At 40.2% G+C, this 21,749-nt stretch overlaps 1 protein-coding gene across 1 annotated transcript in view; it reads left to right on the top strand.

The window, feature by feature from the left end:
- LOC309693309 (hemicentin-2-like) overlaps positions 1 to 21,749 on the top strand; it is a 1,543,010-nt gene that overhangs the window by 159,196 nt on the left and 1,362,065 nt on the right. The window contains exon 3 of the mRNA XM_082512410.1: positions 2,579 to 2,917. Within this exon, the coding sequence (XP_082368536.1) occupies positions 2,579 to 2,917 (339 nt within the window). The remainder of the gene's footprint in view (positions 1 to 2,578; positions 2,918 to 21,749) is intronic.

Here is a 21,749-nt window from a genome sequence, read left to right on the forward strand (position 1 = left end):
TAAATTGTGGCATGAAAAATAGTAATACCATTACAACAATACAGTGTCAGGATCCTGGGTCATCGGATCCAGCGTTCTTAGTTTTCCTGTGTTCCTGTCTTGTTAAGTTCATTTGTTATTCTATGGGTTCTTAGTTGTTCAGGTTAATTTACTGGATTTCCCCTCGTGTCTTTATCCCCCTTGTCTCCCTCTGTGTGACCGTGTATATAGTGGTGTGAGTTATTGTGCTTTGTTCATACTCCTTGTGTTCTTTGTTTTCCTCTTTCCGTCATGTTCTCTCTCTGCCTCTCTCTGTGTTATGTTTAAAGTCTGCGTCCTGGTGTCAGCATTTTCATTTTCGTGTCCTCCCTGCGATGTCATGTGTAATTGTCCCCAGCTGTGTTCCCCATGTGCTTCCACTTCCTTCATTACCTTCTGTGTATTTATGTCAGAGTCTCCCTTTGTTCTATATTGCGTTGTCCCACATGCAGTGTGTTCCCTTGTGTGCCTCACTGTGAAGTTTTGTTTGTGTTTTCCCAGTATCGTTTAGTTTTGTATCTTTTCCTTGAGTCTGCAATAAAGCAGTGCTTTTGAGTTTATATCCTGTTTCCCGTGAGTTTGCGTTTGGGTCCTCTCCTGCCTGCACAGAGCCGAAATATGAGATACAGATATTTTAAACTGTTTGTCTTAACCAAATTTCCCTTGTCCTTCTTTAAGTGCCGTATGTAACCTGAAAGCAGCAACTCCTTGTTTGTAAGGCATTCTGCTAGGTACTCTTTTGTGTTGCATCAAAGGACTCGCTCCACCTTTTGAGTCTGGATAGGTTCTTTCATGCTGCTTATCTCAAAACGCACTATTTTTTCAGTGACTGATTTTGTAGACTTGAGTGCATCAACAAGTGAGTGATTATCAGTGACACAGGTTATAAGTGTTGGATGTTTTACATTAACAGTGGTGAGTTCAGAGTGTAGCGTTGATAGGAAAATGGCATTTTCAATACCATGTGACATGGCAAGTGTTTCACCGGTCAGTATATTGTGTACAACCCTCTTGACTCTCTTTGACTGCCATGCCAGCAGTGAGAATCTTCCACTGTTCCCCACTGAGATGATGCGATCTCTTCCCTGTGTGCCTCCATCTGACAGATTTCTGAATGAGGAATCACTGAACACAATCAGCTTCAAAGCAGTGTCCCTTCCTAGATACTGAAAATTCAAAGCAACCTTTGTTCATTTCAGTTTTCACACTATAAAGTTTGCTTCATGCAAAGTCTGCACAGTTGCAGTTTTTATAGCTGATGCCAAGCTGCTGGCATTAAACATTCCATCTGGTCTGTCCTGTCGTGCCACCCAAAGAATTTGACCAATCTTAGACCTGAGCAGATCCCTTTCCTTATCATCAGGGGGTGAATCTTTTTCCATAGCTCTTGAAGGCTTTACATTTATAGGCTGCATATGCTGATTGTAGCGATCCTGATGTACTTGCACTTTCTTGTCAGTGATAAAAAAAAGGTTGTTTCAACATACCATTAGTTTTCATGTTCCTTACATCCCACCTAGAATCCATCTCGTATTTGCACATACCACTGTATCATTGTTCAAAGTCTATGTTATAGTTTGTCATGTTTACAGTGGGGTGTCTCATTATCTGGTTGAATAAAGAATAAGAGTATTGTGTTAATACCAGTGTCCTTGTTCAAATCATCCAACGGTAATTCCGTCGCTCTTGTCCTCCCAGAGAGCGCCAAACAACAGCGAGTGCTTGCTTATCTTTTTTGAGCACTGTGACTCGTGCCTAGATCATAACTTCATTCTTCGAGCTTTCATATGGCTTTAAGCAAGTTTAGCTTCACTTTATTAGACTTCATTGCTGAACACACACACATATCTGCTCATACCCTTCCTTTCGCTTCTTCCCCTTCTCCCACAGTGGGAGTCCAATGCAGTCAGAGACATCCTCACAGCCTCACACTTCATCTGATCAAATTTAGACTCAACTTTAAAATAAGATTTTAATTTTCAGCTTTGTTTTTGATGCCATTGTCGCATTTGTCCCATTAAGCAGGTCAGATATACCTGTTAGAAACCAAACACAGTTTTCACTGTGTGTGTGAAGGAGACACGAGGCTGGGTGGACACTTAACATCTGTAATCCAGCTGTGAGAGAGACAAAGAAGTGTAATGTGTGTGTCAGTGTGATGTGTTGTAGTGTCAGGAGTCAGGATGCAGCTACAAAGCTTTTTGTTCAGTGTATACAAACAGCTGTAGCTCCATAAAGGCAGCATGCAGAGACTCACAGTGTCTTATAATGAGAGGCTGCTTTCTCTCACACATTATGTTCACTTATTATCAGCACATGTTGTTGTTCTGTGGAAGCTAACATCTTGTAGTTTCTGACACTTTGCATGTTTAGCATGAGGCTAAAATTCCCCCTCAGTGGGTCACTGGTGACCTGCTGGATGTTCAGAGGTTCATTAAATCCAACATGACTAAAAACTCAAATGTCAAAGGAAATAAACAAAATATTTAAAGGCAATCATTCTGATCATAATTGTACTTTGACCTTTAACCTCTCTGCTCTGTGTTGTTTCTTCTTTCAGTCCAGAAAACCATCACAGCTGAGTCTGGACAGGACGTCACTCTGACATGTCGAGCTCCAAACAACAGCATCATAACTGTACACTGGAGCAGAGCTGACCTGAAGAAAGAATATCTGCTTTTGTACCAGGATGGTCACTTTGTTCCAGACAGCCAGCATCCATCTTTTAAGAACCGTGTGGATCTGAAGGACAGACAGATGAAGGATGGAGACGCGTCTTTGATTCTGAAGGATGTGACGGTTAATGATGCTGAAACATACAAGTGTTATGGCTTCATGGCAGAAACAAACTCATGGGAGCTCATCAGCATCATCTACCTGACTGTTGTTGATCCTCCAGGTGAGTGAGTAGAGTTGAGTGTGTGTGATCAGAGGTGAAGCTGCTTCCTGGTTGTTGATGTGTGTTTGTTGTATGGATGAGCTGGTGGATGTCAGAGGTAGACAGATGTTTCTCCAGCTGTTGTCTTTGTGGCTGGTAGTCTAGAGTTGTAGAGCAGCATTGTTTGGTTAGAGCAGAAACAAAGACATTTATGAATCCGTCTCTTCTTCTCTTGCTCTCTAACTCGTCTGTAAACATGTGTGGGGAAGCTCAATGTTAAAGACCCTAACCCAGCTGAAAGGACACATCTATGAATGCAGTCAGAGACTTTCTCACAACCTCACACTTCATCTGATCACATTTAAAATCAACTTTTTTGCACCTGATGAAAGTCAAAGGCAACCACAAAACCATTCAGAGATAATTAATTATGGATTTGACTTTGTTTTAAAGTTAATATTTTCTTGTTCCTGAAAATATTAGCATGTAGCTGAACATTTAAGTGATGCACTGGTGACCTGGTGTGTGGCAACCGGTTAACTAATCGAATCCAGAACAACTCAAAACTAAGATAAACAATCTAAAAATAAAACATAGAAAACAGAATTCCCTCATGATAAGGTACACGTGGTACCATCCTCTCAGCACTTCCTGGGGTTTCTTTCCTCATTTATCGACACTGATGAGTTACAGAGACTCTGAGCATCAAACACAGGATAAAGAAAAAGAAAACGATTAAGCACAATAACTGCACTGAATATTAAAAGTAACTCTACACCAGGAAACCATCAAATGTTCTACAAATGTAATTTTACTGAATTTTAACCAGTGAAAATGTCTGAGATATTTATACAGTGTAAAAACTTAAATAATCAATTTTATAGATGCTTGATTTTTGTCACCCCTGAAACATTGTTTTCAGTGTATCAGACTTTATGATGTTTGGCATATAGTGTACTGTACTGGTGGATTTTTCTGTTTTCATTTAAAAACAGGAAACGCAATCGACCAAAACTGCAGCCTCCATATTGTTTTGAAACATGGCCGCCAAACCAAAAGAAACCCAACAAACCTGCTTTTCCACTATTTCAACAGCGATGGAGGACAAACTGTCTGATGTGATGATTTATATTTAGGGACAGAATTTTAAATCTTTTTTTTTAACATACTAAAATTACCAGTTAACTCGCAGGGTTTTTTAACAACCCATGTGAAGTCAGCCGTCATCTTTGGCTCAATCAGCAGAAAAACGAAGACTGAAGATCTGCGAGAGCTCATTACATCACATGTTATTTTTGAAAAGTAAAATCATCACTAGTTTGAAAATGTTTTTCTTTAGCATGAGGCTAAAACACGGCTGTACCTGTGATCTGGTAAATGATCACAGCTCTGTCCCACCTATCCTAATAACTCTTTATATGTACACAATACACAACTTTGTACAAAGTGCATCAATCAGTATAAATGCAGACAAGTGTTGAAGGATTAACTGTCTGACTGACTGTTACGTCCCCACGATGAAGGTCAAGGGGGTGTGTGCGGACTGGTAACAAATGGGTCCAGAACAGAATGAAAGGAGAACAGACAGAGGTGTTTAGTAAATAAAAGTTTTTATTATAGATAAACTTAACATAAAGAGTCGGCAACGCCGTTTTACCAATAACACTAGGAAAAAGGTCGCAACAACAAAGAACACAACAACCAAACAAAAACTCCACATCACGAGGAGATACTTCCAGGGGCCCACAAGCTCACCCTGTCACTAGCAGCAGCTAGCTTTACTGCTTCCACAACTCAGGCAGAACAATCACACACCTAGAACACAAAGTGGCGACACCAGAGAAAACCACCCTCTGTCATCCAGTTCATCCCCAGCTTATATGACCTCAGAGAGGTGATTGCTGACTGGGCCCAGGTGGTAAATGAGGCCAATGAGCAGCAGCTGTGTCCTGGGGAGAGAGAAGAGCGAGAGAGAGAGAGAGGGGCGGAGCAAGAGAGTAGGAGGCAAAGAGAGAACACCACACCCACACAATAGTAGTTTCAGGAGGTCCTGCTAGGGCCGTATCACTGACTGCTTGAAGTCAAGCATCCATCCACTTAGATGGCCTCCATCAGTTTTCTTTAGCACAGTCTTGCTCGCTCTGGAATCGGTGTTAACCATCCTCATCTGTGAGAGTGTGAGGCTCCACACTGAGCTCATTTTTTATTAATTAATTTACTTACATTATGTCCTGGTAGCTTTAACCTTAGAATTTAAACCATGTGTAGTTGAGCAGACTCAGTCCTCCCTGCATGTTTCAGGTGTTGCTGTTACAGAGAGAGAACGGCTGCTGTCAGTCTGCCATGTTTAAATGAAGGCAAAATACTGTAGCTGTGTTTCTGCTAGAGCTGGGCGATAGAACGATAACGATATGTATTGCAAAATAACATTTTCTCGATAGAAAAGTTAAACTATTGCGATAGGCCTCATCTCTCTTGTCCTCTTAAAAAAAAGAAAGAAAGAAGAACAGCCAATCTAAATTAAGTAGCGCAGAGCCGAACCAATCACAGCCGCAGCATCACATCACGTGACTTGTTATGTACAGCCCAAGTGCCAAGCTGCACATGTGTATTTGTTTGGGAAGCAGCCAGCGGCCGTGCCGCCCGGGTATTGGAGGAAATGAGTGTGCCGACTAGAGAAAAATCCACCGAGAGCGTGACCGAAGGTTACCGAAGAGAAAACAGATGATGGTTCCAATGCTGGAGAGATTGTTGAATGGAAGAGCCATAGAAGTTCCGTAGTGTGAAGGTATTTCGGCTTTTTCAAGTCTGACAAAAAAACAGAGCAGCGCTCACTGTAAATTGTGCCGAAAGCAAGTCTGGAAATACAATAAACCGGTGCATGCTCATCTCTGACTGGAAGCGCTAATTCGTCATTCGGCTTTTGTCAGACTAAAGTAACTGTTAAAACTGTTTGAAAAGCTCAGCTATACAACAAGGAGAGATTGAGAACTTCCTTTTAGTTCTCAGTTTATTTGATATTGACAAAACTTAGTCAATTTTGTCTGTTCTTCTGTAAAACAAACTAAGATTTATTTTTAGAATTAATATTTTGTTTCTAAGTGGAATTGACAATTTAGTAGTCTGTTTTGTTTGTTTTATTTTGAAACTTAAACGCTTTAGCGGCTGCCTTTTGTGTAGTTTGCAATATTTGCCTTTATTTATCTGAAGTAGTACATCTACCCTGTTGAACTTATTATGAGAAATAAATATTTAAATCCAAACAAGCTGCTCATTATTTCACATTTTACTTGTGAGCAACGGCACATTTAAATCTTACAAATATAGTTATTTGGCTTGTATCGTGATATATATCGTTATCGCCTGAAATGAAAAAAACATATCGTGATATGAAAAAATTTATATCGCCCAGCTCTAGTTTCTGCCCTCTTGCTGTAATGTTCCTGAGACCAGCTGAGCAGAGTTACTAATCTGTAAGCAGTTTCCAAATTCCAGAATCACCGCCTGGATCGTTCTACAAACTTTGGAGGAGACTGATCACATTGTAAATTTGAAGTGCTTCATATATAAACATTGTAAATTATGTAAACAGTGTAGTTTGTTTGGTGTGACAGAGCTGTTATCACTGAATCAAAGGTTCAGATGTTTCAGCCTCATAATAAACAAACACATTTTCAGAAATTCGAGGATTTGACCTTCCAATAGTCTCATGCATGTTTCAATGATAGTGATGTGTCGGTTGTGAACGAAACGGCTCTTAGAGCCGGGTCTTTGAAGTGAACGACGCGAGCCGGCTCCTTATTGGGAGCCATGGTTTTTTATTTCTTCTTTCTCTCACCCTCTCTCTCGCACTTTTTTTCCACTTCACTCCATATGCGAGCCTTGTGCTTTGCACTGGGCAGAGGGGGGAGGGGCAGTAGTTACACTCTCAGTTGGAGAGAAAGAGAGCCAGGGACTACAATGTCACATTAGAAAGGTATAGTAATCATCCACAACTATTTTTGGTTGCAGATGATAAAGGATTCAGAAAGTTTATTCATGCAGGTCCATATGACAGAGAATGTGCATCTTTTTGTTTTCATATTTTAATTTATATTTAATTGTGTTGTGGTTTGCAGTGTTTTGTGTTGTTTTCACTTTAAATTTGTTTAAAAGGAAAAAGCTGAAAATTTAAAGTTAAAAGTTTATATATTACATTTTATGTGGAGTGAATAAATAAAAGTATATTTACGGTGGTCCCCAGAGACAAAGCACGTACCAACTCCAAAACACGTCAAAACATGTACAAACTCCAAAACACGTACAAAACACAAACAGAAGTTCTCCAGGATGCTAGGCGCAGTGTTGAGCTTTTGTTACCCAGTGGCTACACAAGCCAGGATGTACCAACGACCGGGTTTGGTGTGTGGTAGTAACAGGTAAATTAACAATATTTTATATTATTTGAATATACATGAGTGCTTGTGTATAAATACACACACAATACACACATGCTTTCAATTGTGTAATTTAAGTGATCTAGGTAGCTCTGTTTTGGAAGTTCAGTTAACGCTAGAAATGTGTTTTGGAGTTTGTACGTGCTTTGCCAGCTTGATGCTGGATCCCAGCCAGGCCTGTTTTCTATGGGCCTGGGCCACATACACAAAACTATGACTGGGCCAGATATGGCATGCCATCACATAAATAGTGCCTCATTGCCAGACCTGGCGTACATACACTCTGCCATGACACCAGTCAGTCAGAAGTGCCAGCTTGATACCGCATCAGGGCCAGACCTGCTTGCTATGGGTAGGTGTTTTTTTTATATATTTTTTTTTATCTTTTTATGGTGAAAACAAGATTGCAGACTGCAGTTTGGGTCAGATCCTGTTTTTCCCGTTTTTAAACAAAACAGCAGAAAAATCCACCAGCATGAACATTTTCTCACTTCATACATGTTGTCAATTATTGTTTTTTAACCTAATCTCCTGAACTAGAAAAGGGGATGGATTCTGTTCTGTTCTTCACTGACAGCTGACACCTCACACCTGTTTCTCACCTGCAGGTCAGACAGGAGGAGACAGAAATGAACTGTGAGTCAGACGATCTAAGGACAGACACCAATGAACTTTCCTGAACATCCAGCAGACATCTCTGATGATCATCATGCTCACACTCAGACCAACAGTGTGTGTCTGTGCTGTCAGTGACTCTGAACTACAGTTTATTCATCTTCAGGCTGTTCATGAGATTTACTGACACAAAGTCAAACCGTGTTACAAACATACATGAATTTTTGTGAGCTCTAATGTCAGGATCAGTGAGTGTTTTTGTGTTGGTTTAGGTTAGGCAAATTAATTCTTTTATGTTGGTGTGGTTGTTTATTAGCTTCATGTGACTTTTTCCTCCTTAAGTACTTTGTATAAAAAAAATCTTCTCTTTGCCTGACATTTTTTTAGTTTGTAAATCCATCTCATCAGACTTAAGAGGTTTTACAAACTGTTATAGGGGGTGTCCAAATTCATGGGCTGCATCCTCTTGAGGCTGCATTTGTAGGCCGATTATGTCACAGCGACGTGACGAAGGCTTTCCAAATTCGTAGACTTCTCCGAATGCAGCTGACAAATCTCTTCTCCTTTTCCCCGAATTTGAAGGATGGGTCGGGTGTGTCCTTCGTGGCCCACCGTATCCCAGAATTCATAGCGCGGCCCAGCCAATTCCAGTTTTCAACAATGTCGGCAGCTACTAAGTTTTTAATATTACTCTGATTACTCTTTCTGGGTCACAAAATAAACTTTTAACATATTTTCAGGCGAGAATGTAGCTGTGGAAAGTTCAAATATCTGCTCGGTTTATCAAGATATCACATATTTGCAAATGTTTGAATGTGTGGTTCATACAGAACTTGGTCAGTGACACTCACATAAACACATGAGTACATTACATTAACACATGAAAGAACAACAGTGTGGCATTAATCATTACAGCAGTAAGGACCATTTTTAATCAGCAGCCAGTTTGATGAACTGATGCTCTGTTGTCTGGTCTGACCAAAGCTCTAACTCCAAACATCACTCCACTGTTAAAGCTTCTGCACTGACTGTTTCAGGTTCAGTTCAAATCATGGTTCTTATTTTTATGGCCTGACGGTGTGAAGCCTCCACCTACATGACTGAAGTGCTCCACCCTGCTCGACTTTTTTACTCCTCTCTCTGTGGTCTTCTTTAAACAGCCTCTTGGTGTTTTCTGTGTTGTTTGGTTCATGTGTCCACTGTGCCTTTATGAACACTGTTTTATCTCTGCAAAACAAAGGGCATTTTTTTAAAGACAATGATAATGAGGGAATTTGTCAGGTTTATATAGTGGATTGTCATTTATGCTTAGAAATATCTACTCATATATGCTTAGAGTTTTATAATCAATGGTAGAGGTTTGATCCTTAATAGTCTGCAAAAACTTTGTGTGCATTCCAGAGTGTTCTGGCATTCACACCCACATCCTGGGAGCATGGGAGAGGTCGTACCTTCTCTTATTGTTTTATGGTAGGATAAACATATCTATGTGTGTTTTAGGCTAAGTGCCTTTTGTTTAGATGAACTGCTGGACTTCCAGACCAGCAGGTTTAGGGAAGTTGTTTATGGGGTCACACACTGACACCCCCCTCCCCCCCCCCCCCCCCACACACACACACACACACACACACAACACAAAGGTAAGGTACTCTTTGTGTGTATGTATACGTCATATGTTAATGAACCTTCAACGCTCCAGCGAATAGGTTTAAGCTACAAACCTATCAGAATTCTTTCTGTGAATGAATGAAATATGAGCAGAATGTAAGGGCTAATAAAGCCTTGAGGTGACTTTTGTTGTGATTTGGTGATATATGAATAAAATTGAATTGAATTGAAATGAGTAAAGATTTACACATATACCTGTTGAATGCGTTTTTTTCATTGTTTTTGTCCCTGCAATCACAGACAAACCTCTATTTTTGAAGTGCCTTTGAGCAACTAATATACATCTTCCTCTGTAATATAATGCTGTGGGTAAACATGGCTGCTCTGGATTTACATCTGTGGATGGATGTGTTGATAAAATTATGAACCTGTATCTGCTGTGCGGACAGACCGATCACTGGAGTATTAAAGCTGCTCTTGAGTTTAAGTTTTATCCCCAGAATACTGAGTTTAGCCTCCATCTCCTATCTGTCAAACAGTCTTCGACAAAAACTTGACTGGATTAGTGAGAATGACAGTTTTAGAATAAAGCCAAGAGTCACTGACTGCATGAACACATCAGGTATTCAGCAACTTCCTGTAAATTACAAGAAATCCAAGTAGAGGAGAGCAACTGAGTACACTTCCTCTTTGTGATGGAGGTGATTTTCTTCTTTATATTGTGTCAGATAAAGCCTGACAGCTTCTCTTGAATTCATTTCATATGCTGTTTTTTCACAGATGAAACCAGCCAACAGTAAACCAGATGCTTTACACCTACCTTCACATGACCTTCATCTGTAAGTGTTGGGCCTGTGTTTCCACAAGCCCTGCTGGTTTAGAAACGTATTCTTGTTAACGACAAAAACAAGATGAACATCTTTTACTTGCTAGCACAATACACACAATACACATCACAGCACCTCCCACGTAAAACCCCCCAAATGGTTCTAAGACAAGGCACTATGTGTGTGTATGTGTAAACATCTGTATGCGTGTGTGTGTGTGTGTGTGTGTGTGTGTGTGTGTGTGTGTGTGTGTGTGTGTGTGTGTGTGTGTGTGTGTGTGTGATCTCCTGCTGACCAAAAGGGTCATATAAGCAGGAAGCAACATCACAAGAAACAGATTTTCCAGATAGGATGTATCTGCAATAAAAGCCTCTCCCAGCACAGTGGTCAGAGACAAAGGAATGTCTTGATCCTATAGATTGAACTCAGACCTTACAAATTTAAGAAGCATAATGATAACATTCAACAATTAGACTTAACACAAAGGATCTCTGAAATTCTCAGAAACTCATAATCCATCTCCCAGTGGGTGCAGCAACCATGTGTCAAAAGTGGTCAATTGAGAAATGCTAAAAAGCGTGTTCATGTAAACATCGTCGGGTCTGCCCTGGTACAATGGGACTTCTGCTCCTGAACCTCTGCGCACAGCGTCTGCAAATCGGGGCTGTACAAAGTCACTTCATCTTTACGCAAGACTGCAGTATATTTTGGTGATCATAACAGTTATACCTTTTGAGATATTGAGCTTTTTTGCAATTTTTTGGCCCATTGAAATTAATGGACCACATGACAAGTGTGATCACTGATTTTGCTTGCATGGTGAGCTGTGTCTTAGCTCAGTGAGATGAGCAGCCATTCTCAGAGTGGGGGGCCTGGGTTTTAAGTCCCGCTGATGGCAACATTTCTTTTTCAGTTTGCAGTTAAACTTTTTTAAAAGTCTTTTCAACACAAATTTCAGATTCTTCAGCTGTTGTCAGCAGAAACTTCAGCTTTGTGACCTCTTTTCTGCGCAAGGTTCTGCTTATTTACAACTTTTCAGTAGCATTGTTCTGCTTTTTCACCCATTTTCAACAGAATTTTCATCTTCTTGGCCTGGTTTCAGCTGAATTTTTAATTTCAGCTGACCATGTCATTCTCATCTATTGTATATCCTAAATGTGTATAAATGGGATCGGATGATGTCCAATAAAAGTAATAAACAATAAATGTAAACCTCTTTTTTTAACTTTGCAGACTCATTTTACCCACTCCAGTGAAAGTGATAAGAAAAGGATCATGGCTTTAAATAGACTATGAACAAAATGAAATACATTTTGTTTATGCAACATAAAAAACTTCTACCTTTTCCAACTCGGATTTTCTGCAGGACCAACACGGACATCAGTTCAGACTGAAATCCAGTTCAGATGGCACACGCAACACTAACTGTGTTCAACCTTGCACGGAGGCCTTTCAATAAATATAAGAAGATGGTTAAGGTGAGAGATTACTATTCTGTCTTTTACAGAAGGGGGGACTAAATGCCAAAAAAGAGAGAAGTTGTTTTTTTTAAATGACGCTTTAAAACAGTTCAAGTATCTTTGTGGGAGAAGGGACTAACTGCGGCCGAGGTTCTGAAAGAGACGGTCGCTTCACCGATGACCCTGGGCTACTTTGAGCTGGTTAACATCAATGACGAACGTAAGACTGAGTGCACAGACATAATTGATCATCTGGACAATAAGAAAATCCAAAATATGTTTTCCACAAGGAGCAGATACAGAAATAAAAGATGTAGCCATCCCATGGTAGCAGAAACCTCCACATGCATCAAATAATGCAAAGCGCAGAGGTGCAATGACGGTGTTACATGTAGCACAGCAGAACGGATTGTGTTTAAAAACCCTAATCAAAGAAACGGCAGCAACATTGACCGTAAGGAGGTTTACGATCTACTTTGTCAGCAGTGTCCGCGTCTGAAACAATGGATGGAGAGTAGATTCCCCAGAAATTCTTTCCAGGAAGCAGTGAAATACAGAAAGGAGAACTTTGGAAAGAGCCGACAGTCTTTTACTGAAATTCGCAGTGTTATGTTGCTGCTCGAACTGAGCGAGTCAGTTTGTCTCATAACTGGTTCCTTCATAAAGCAAGGCACAGGGTTTGTGCTACACAGCAAATTCTGGTCTTTGGAATAAACTCTCAGGGAGTTCAGATTAACTACATTTGAGCGTACATGCGTGACCATCGAATGAACTCTAGTGCAGAGTTAGAGTAACTCTTTTCCGGGAGTTGATTTTTCAACTCTTTATAGGAGTTAAAACTAAACTCTCACGGAGTGAAATTTCTACTACCATATAGAGTAAAATTTAACTCATAACTAGAGTTAAGTTTGATATTAACTCTTTTGTAGTGTTACTCATCAATTGAAAAAAGTTTTAGGTTTTAGGTGCAAATTACTACAAAAACACAATTCTGATTATTATGAATGTATGGATTTTATTTATCAAAAATAACATATTCAAATATGAATGCTGCATGGATTAACATACATTCTGTGTAACAGTACTGTAATAGCATAATATCCACCATTATTGGCAGCTAAACAGTTGAGGTCAGAAAGGCCTAACATTGGGCGAAAAGAAAAAAAAACAGAATTAAAGGAAAAAAATGACTACAGAATAAGCACTTCTTGTAATGCAGTGTTAACGTGAGGAAGACTCTGTAAAGTCTCCATCAAGCCAACAAATTAAGTAATGCAACTCTCTCACACAACATAAAATTGTGAATCACACCCATATGACATTTGGGCATCAAAACATTTGAAATGTCTTACTTTCTCCCTTCCTAGGACCAGTATCTTCTTAGAAGTGGTTTCATTTACCTGAATAGCAGGACACTGATCATGGAAACACGTTTCATGGTTAACATGCATAACAAAAACAGAGAGAGAGAGAGAGAGCAAGTCTTATTACACACTACAGTTGCAGAGCAAACTACATGAAATACTATATTAAATTATTTTTCTCTAATCTGTTTTATCTTCGTGTTTAAGCTTTTTCAAGTAATGGCAACTAAAGAGTCAAGTATAAGTCAATTAAGTACTGTATCTACATTTCTTGCATGTATGCTGTCCAATAGAGGCTGAACCATTTGAAGTCCGGCATCACTTGTGTCACTGCTCTGACTGCTGGTGGTTGAGACAGACAATGTATCTGTTAGACTTGGAGAGGAGGGCTCTTCCACATGTTGCTTCAGGACAGTCAAATCTGAGGGTGGCAAATAAAAATATTAGAATATAAGGTATCTACAATCAAAAACACAACACAACAAAGATACCATTTATGCACACAGGGCCAGTAAATTGCACGGTTTGATTAAATTATACTTTCTCCAGGAGAACAGATGGTTATTTTGTATTTTATTATGGTAATATACAATTTACATACCACAAGGTGTGAGTGTCACATAGTGTGTTAGGTCTGAGCAGTCACGTGTGGTGGATCATAAATTTGATTAGTTTTGAAGTTGTACATCTCTGTTCCTTACATTTCATGTCATGCCCTTATTAATGTTTTATTTGTTGCTTTGACTGTTTTCAAATAGAATATGCAGTGGGAATATAGAGGGAGATAAGTAGTGAAAGTTTTGCCTGGGTTGATTGTGCGTCGATCCATTGTTAATGCCTCAGGGCTCCAGTAGGTGGGTTCGCGCGCTTCCTCCTTCACTCAATACAGACGAGTGAGAGTGAGAGCTGCGTGTCTGTGCCGCTCTTTCACCTCTCCTCACTATTTCCCCTTTTTTTATGTAACTGTCATGCACAAATCTGTATAAATGTGTGTTACTGTTGATTATTACATTGTTATCATTGTTCATTGTAGCGGAAGATGTGAATTGCAGACTATTTTGCTGAGAAGTTCCAGTTAATCTCTGTTGCTGTGTGTCATGTTTTCAATAAAACATCAGTAGTAGTGAGCAAGCTTCTTTATTTTTTTAACGTGGCTCACATCCATGCACGTAAACGTAACCTGCCGCTGCTTCTACAACACAGTATATATCACAATTTGGTTAGACAGCCCCCTAGTGGTGAAGCTGAACTACCCACATAACTCCTATCAACACATCCCCTTTTCTTTAGATGTTAACTGCTGAACAACACTGTGGAAACATACCTAACATTGCATAGCTTGAATTACATCACAAACATTTGTGACAGTGTAAACTACTGAACACACAATAATGCAGAAAGTTCCTTTTTGATATATGTATATATATCTAGCTATATATGTATACACCAACATATACATATATATATATGCTTAAAGGTTTAGTCTATCAGGTGGCTTGATAGAGCGTGCTGATCTTCTGACAATGGGTGACTGGTCTCTTTGCTCCACACTGTCCTTCACGGGTGTTGTTGGTTCAAGTGGTGTGTTGTCATCACACTGTCCTTCCGATGGTCCCATTGTCTTTTGAGTGTACAGTAAACTCCTCCGATTTCTCCTTAATATCAGTCCATCTTCAGTTTTCACATTGTACGATCTTGGGTTTACCTCCTCCAGTACAGTTGCTCTGTTTTCCCAGATGTTTGCATCTTCCACTCTGACTGCTTCATTGGGTGCGAGTGGTTTTAGACTTTTTGAGGACTTGTCAAAGTTGATCTTTTGTCTCTTCTGCGACTGTTTCATTTTGTCTCTCACTTGTTTGTGTTTCCTGGTTGTTGTGTAAGGAAGAGTGGTCCGTAGTTTTCTTCCCATTAATATTTCTGCTGGTGACTTGCCATGCTCCAGTGGTGATGCTCTGTAGCTCAGTAGTGCCAAATAAGGATCTGCCTTACTATCTTGTGCTTTCTTTAGTAACTGTTTCACAATGTGCACACCTTTCTCTGCTTTCCCATTGGACTGTGGATGCAGGGGGCTTGAGGTCACATGTTTAAAGTCATATTCCTGAGCAAATAGTTGGAATTCTCTACAACTATAGCAAGGTCCATTGTCACTATGAACAATCTGTGGTATCCCATGTCTAGCAAATATTGATTTCATGCGCGTTATGACACAAGTAGCTGACATGTTGGACAATAATGCCATCTCTGGATAGTTTGACAAGTAATCAATAACCAGCAGGTAGTTTTTTCCTTATGTTGTAGTATGTTTTGCATTCACCTCTTGGCCATTTCCCATTCAACAGTGTTATAACTCTTTGCAGACTAGAGTCCTTTTGTGTTTCAGCCTTGATCTGATGTGATTTTCTGTCTGACATAGGAAGTGACTCTGCTACCAGGTTTACATGTATATTTACATCCATCTCTGTGGAGCTTTGCTCTTTGTTTGGGGTTGTGCCCCTAGAGCGTGCATCTGCTAACACAGTATGTTTACCTGGTGTGTAGATCAAGTTGAAATCATAGCGCTGTAGCTTCATCATCAATCTTTGAATGCATGGAGACATTTCACTTAAGTTTTTCTTGATTATGGCTATCAATGGCTTGTGGTCAGTCTCTGCCACAAATGTTGGCAAACCATAGACATAGGTGTGGAACTTATCAAATCCAAAGACAAGCCCCAATGTCTCTTTTTCTATTTGGGCGTAGCGAGATTCTGTCTCTGTCATTGCTCTTGAGGCATATGCCACTGGCCTCCAGTGGTCTCCATAAGCCTGCAACAACACTGCGCCGATCCCGGCCTTCGATGCATCTGTTGACACTTTTGTTTTTCTTTTTGGATCAAAATACGCCAAAACTGGCTCTGTTGTAAGTGTCTTTTTCAGTTGTTGCCACTCGTTTTCCAGTTCTTTATTCCATCTGAACTTGCAGCTGTCACGATGAGTTGTGTGGCTGTCAGTGGCTGGACCCACGTGCAGGACTCGGAGACAAAACATTAACTTAAACGACAGCTTTATTTGCTGGTGAGTCACCCTTGGCGATACATAAACAACTTAAACTAACTAGACTGGAGATGCTGAAGATTGCAGACAATGAATACACACACAACAAACGTGGAGGACGCAACAACTGGCAGGGAAAAACACAGGGCTTAAATACATACTGAGGTAATTAGGGAATGTGAAACAGAAGGAGAGCACAGCTGGGACTCATCAGACATGACAAGACAAGGGGAGGCAAAACTCAACACATTGACATAGTACACAGACTTTCAAAGTAAAACAGGAAACTGAACAGACGTGGACTAAACTAGGGGATACAGTGACAGAAATCAAACCCAAGAGAATCAAAACACATCATGAAATCAAAGATAACTAATACAAACAGAAAAACACTGAGTCCACAGACTCAGGACCGTGACAGCAGCTATTGTGTAGAAGCTGTCTCAGGTGCACTGTTTTGGCTGCCAGGCTTGGGATGAATTTTCCAATAAAGTTAACCATTCCCAGGATTCTCAACACACCTGTTTTATCTTCTGGACGTGGCATTTCCAGTATAGCTCGTAGTTTTTCCTTGTCCGGCTCGATGCCTTCGGCTGTCAGCTTGTCACCGAGAAAGGTAATGTCACCCACGCCAAACTGACATTTTGCTCTGTTCAGTTTAAGTCCATAACGTTTCACTCTTTCCAAAACCTTTACTAGTCTCTCATTGTGTGCTATAGTGTGGATCCCCACAAAATGATGTCGTCCATATAAACTCTTACTCCCTCGATTCCTTCGATCATATGCTCCATGGTCCTGTGGAATATCTCAGGAGCTGAAGAAATTCCAAAAGGCATTCTCAAGAAGCAGTAACGCCCAAATGGCGTGTTGAACGTGCAGTATTTTGTACAGTCTTCATGAAGCTTTAGTTGCCAAAATCCTTGGGACGCATCTAGTTTGCTAAAAAATTTTGCACCAGCCATTTCACTTGTTATTTCTTCTCTTGTAGGTATCTGGTAATGCTCTCTTTGTATGTTAGCATTTAAGTCTTTCGGATCCTAGAGTCTGCATGGTTTTTTAATGCACACCATGGAGTTAACCCATTCAGTAGGTTCTTCAACTTTTCTTATAACTTCCAGTGCCTCCATCCGCTCTAGTTCCTCTTTGAGCTTGTCTTTAAGAGCAGCTGGAACACGTCGAGGTGCATGAACCACAGGCTGAGCTCCTTCTTTCAGCTTTATCTTGTAGGTGAAGGGTAAGACTCCAAACCCCTTGAATATGTCTGGGTACAGATCCACTATTTCTTTCACACTTTTGGGCTCAGAGCTGTTTATAGGCCGAGTCTCTCACATGCTTTATCTCCCAACAGAGATTCATGTCCCTCTGGCACAATGATAAACATCAGACTGTGATATTTTCCTTTTACCCTGAGCCTGCATTTACCTTTGGTTTTGATTGGTTCTCCATTATATGCTTGGAGTAAACTGTTATTTTGGAATATGTGTGGTTTCGTTTTCATTGCTTTCACATCCAGCTCATTCACCAGATTAGCCTTGGCTCCTGTGTCCAGTTTGAAAGTTACCAGGGCTCCATTCACTGGTAACATCTCTGTCCATTTGTCCTGCTTCACTGTACTGACTGCAGGTTGGTCCATGGGTGTATCGTGCTGCATTACCATTCCCACAAAAAACGTGTCACTAAGAGCAGTTTCTTCTACTGTGTGTACTCTTTCTTTTTGTTTATTCTTTGAAAAACATTGCTTGGCAAAATGGTTTTGTCCATTGCATTTTTTGCATATTTTACCATAAGCTGGGCATTGTTTCCTTCCATGTTTTGTGCCACATCTTTTGCACAAGAAAGTGTCTTTTGATTCTTTCTGTTCTTTTTTGTACGTGCGCCCTGCCTGCCGTGTATTCACTGCAGCTACAGCTGTACTTTCCATGTCTATTTCCCTCGGCGACCCGCTGAAGGTTTTTGCATGTTGTATTGCGAGCTCGCTGGCATGACATACTTTCACAGCACTTGCTAAAGTCAGATCCGCCTCTCTCAGAAGCCTCTCTCTCATCTTTATATCTTTTATTCCAAATACGATCTGATCTCTTATCATAGATTCTTGCAGCTGTCCAAAATTGCATGTTCTTGCCTTTAACTTGAGGTCAGTCAGAAACGTATCAAAACTCTCTGAAGGTTGTTGTATACGTGACCGAAAGACGTACCTCTCAAATGTTTCATTCTTTTTGGGCGAACAGTGTTCATCAAACTTTCTCAACTTTCTTCGTCAAACTTTTCTTTGTCTTCTGCAGTTGCGAACACAAACGTGTTATATACTTCCACCGCTTGTGGACCTGCTACGGTAAGAAGCAGTGCAATCTTCCGTGTATCAGGCTTACTATCTAGGCCGACAGCTTGCAGGTATAGCATAAACCGCTGTTTAAAAGTTCGCCACTCACAGTCCACATTTCCGTTCCAGTTGACGGCATCTGGTGGCTTAACACTGTCCATGATGACCTGCTTTACTGGTTCACTCCTGGTACCATGTCGTGTTTTCAATAAAACATCAGTAGTAGTGAGCAAGCTTCTTTATTTTTTTTAACGTGGCTCACATCCATGCACGTAAACGTAACCTGCCGCTGCTTCTACAACACAGTATATATCACAATTTGGTTAGACAGCCCCCTAGTGGTGAAGCTGAACTACCCACATAACTCCTATCAACACACTGTGTATGCTAGTTTTCGCTATTACTCCGCCATATTGTGTGAAGATTTTTCTGTTACTATCTGTATAAGTTAACTACTGAAAGACATGCAGTACTTAAAGTATTATTTCATTGCTGTGGAAAGTTAGTGACTGTGTCAGCTAACATGTGCGAGTTAAAAAGATGTTTTTGTCTAATGCTACAGTTCATGTTATCTAAAGTATTCTCATCAGCTAATGTAGCGAACAATAGTGACTTAGTTTGGATACAGTTGTCCTGAGACTGAGTGCATCCATAAGAATATTGTTTTGGTTGTATTGCTTCTGAAACTCAATACAGACGAGTGAGAGTGAGAGCTGCGCGTCTGTGCCGCTCTTTCACCTCTCCTCACTATTTCCCCTGTTTAAGGGCACAACATAAACACTGAGGCTTCAAAATGCAGCATCTACAACACTGTCACTCTGCCTCCACCATGGAGACAGTCTCCATGGTGATGAGTACAATTGGCAGCTGAAACTGTTGTGAACTTCTCCATGAGTCATATTTCCTGTTTCAGAGCTGCTGATTGGCTCTTTGGGCCCTTTACCTTCAGGAGGTCATGGACGAAGCACTGAAGTCGTTTATCACGTAAAAAATATTTTTAGTTTATAATAATTTGATAAATAATAAAATATTAATAAAAACTGGAGGGTTTTTATTTAGAACTTAGATTTTAAGCTATTTATGCCTTTTTTGCTGCTCTTTTTTAAACTTATTCCCTTTAAACTGTATTTATTCTTTTTAAAATATATTGGTTATTGCACTGTAGAGGCTGCTGAGGAACAGTATTTCGTTTCAGGCTGTGTAACACGAAATGACAATAACCAATAAAGTCTTGAGAGCTGCCATCATTGTTCCAGCAGGAGGCAGTAAAACACCAAACTGCACCTGTTGTGCTGAAAAGGTGTGAGCATGTGCAGTAACCCAGTAAGTTACCTGAATATCTCTCTCACACACACACACACACACACACACACACACACACACACACACACACACACACACACACAGTACTGATACTAATGACTCGCTCTCAGATCTATTTGGGTTTAATGTCAGGGTATATTTGTGGATGAAAGTTTTGTAGGACACATGATGTGGACAGTCTGGTAATCCCAGAATATTTTAATGTAAGAAAACTCCAGACAGCTCTGGAGAAAGTTTCAGAGTAAAAGCCCTGGAGTGTTTTACATGTTATTCTGTTGGATTCAATCTGACGGAGCTGATTCATAAACACTTCACTGCCAGGTATCAGGTGACCTGCAGAGACTGATCCTACAAACACTCAGAAACAGAGTAAACCAAACTGCACCACAGTGATCAGACGAAACCTTCCTGACATGAACACAGCTCCTCAGTAAAAACTGTGAACCAGCAGAGAGACTACACCCAGCACCATACACCACCTCTCTGACACAGTACACCCTCGGGCAGGTGGTGTCCCCATAAACAGTGTGAGAAGCTCTGATTATTTACTATGTTCAAACAAACTGAGTGTCCACAAACGTCTGAGCTCACAGCAGGCAGAGGGGGGGGGCTAGAGGGGCTTGAGCACCCGTCCCTTTCCTGATGTTTGCCCAAAGTGCCCTTTTGTTGAGGCAACTTTTTAAAAAAAAATTATTATTATTTTTTTTTAATGTGTGTGTGCGTGCGGAGTCTTGTCTGTGCCCCTCAACAATAATATTTAACTATTAATCACAGTTTTGCTAAATAAAAGGATCTGGCTTGCATCAGTCACATGATCACATTTAACCAATGATCGCCCTTGACGGCAGAACGCGCTGGTTACGAGCCGGGAACGAGCTCACAAAGAGCACGCGCATTTTTAGCGGTCCGGAGCTGTAGGAGAAACACAAGTTAACTCAGAGACACAGACTGATGCGACACAACCAGTAAGTAGGTGTACAGCGTACACTGTAGTGTGTAGCACACAGGAGTATCAGCTTATTACGTACACGTTGGTAAGCTGTCTTGTTGCAGCTGACGAACTGAAACAAATGAGCGTGCTGTGTGTGCAACAGGGCGACAAACATTACCTGTCCTTTTATTAACTCCACAAGTAGTGCTGGTCATAGCTGCTGGCTACCTGTGTAAGGCTGTCATGTGTCTGTAGCTCTGTCACCGTTTTAGGGAACATATTTAGTTTTAAAGCAAGTTTCCGGGCTTTTCCTGCCTTTCTGGAGGGATTATATTTCACTAAAAAACGATCTAATATGCATGTCCATATAATAATTATTATAATTATAATATATTAAAAACACACGCTGTATTTTAAAGAACATACATTAAGAAGCAGATTATATTAGATTTATATTTTAAATAAGACAAAATTTGGATTTTACAGCAGTAAAATGATTGTATCTCTACAGTTTAAAAATGTAATAAGCTTTGCCCCTGCACAGAGTGGATAGTGAAACAAATGGAATCATCATAAATACATTATTTCATATTTATTACTTCCCCCTCCTCATTGCTTTATTATTGTAGCTCTAGTAATAAATAATAATGTAAGGATTCTGGATCAGCACCATGATGCCCATAGTATATACAGTATTCTGAAGAAGGTCTAAAATGTCAGTGTGTGTGTGTGCATGTGTGTGTTTTATTTAGATGGATTTTTTAAAAAAAATATTACTCATGATATAACATTGTCCAGACATGGCTGGTAAGGACATGAGGAGGAAACAGTAGGAGCTGTATGAGGCTACTAAAGGCAGGGCTATAACATTTTTCTGTCATCATTTTATTTTAGATTAAGTGTAAGAGTTGTTAGGTGTGGATAATTAGATTATAGT

The sequence above is a fragment of the Aulonocara stuartgranti genome (assembly GCF_965226115.1).
Source record: "Aulonocara stuartgranti genome assembly, chromosome: 3".
In the NCBI taxonomy this organism is placed as follows: Eukaryota; Metazoa; Chordata; class Actinopteri; order Cichliformes; family Cichlidae; genus Aulonocara; species Aulonocara stuartgranti.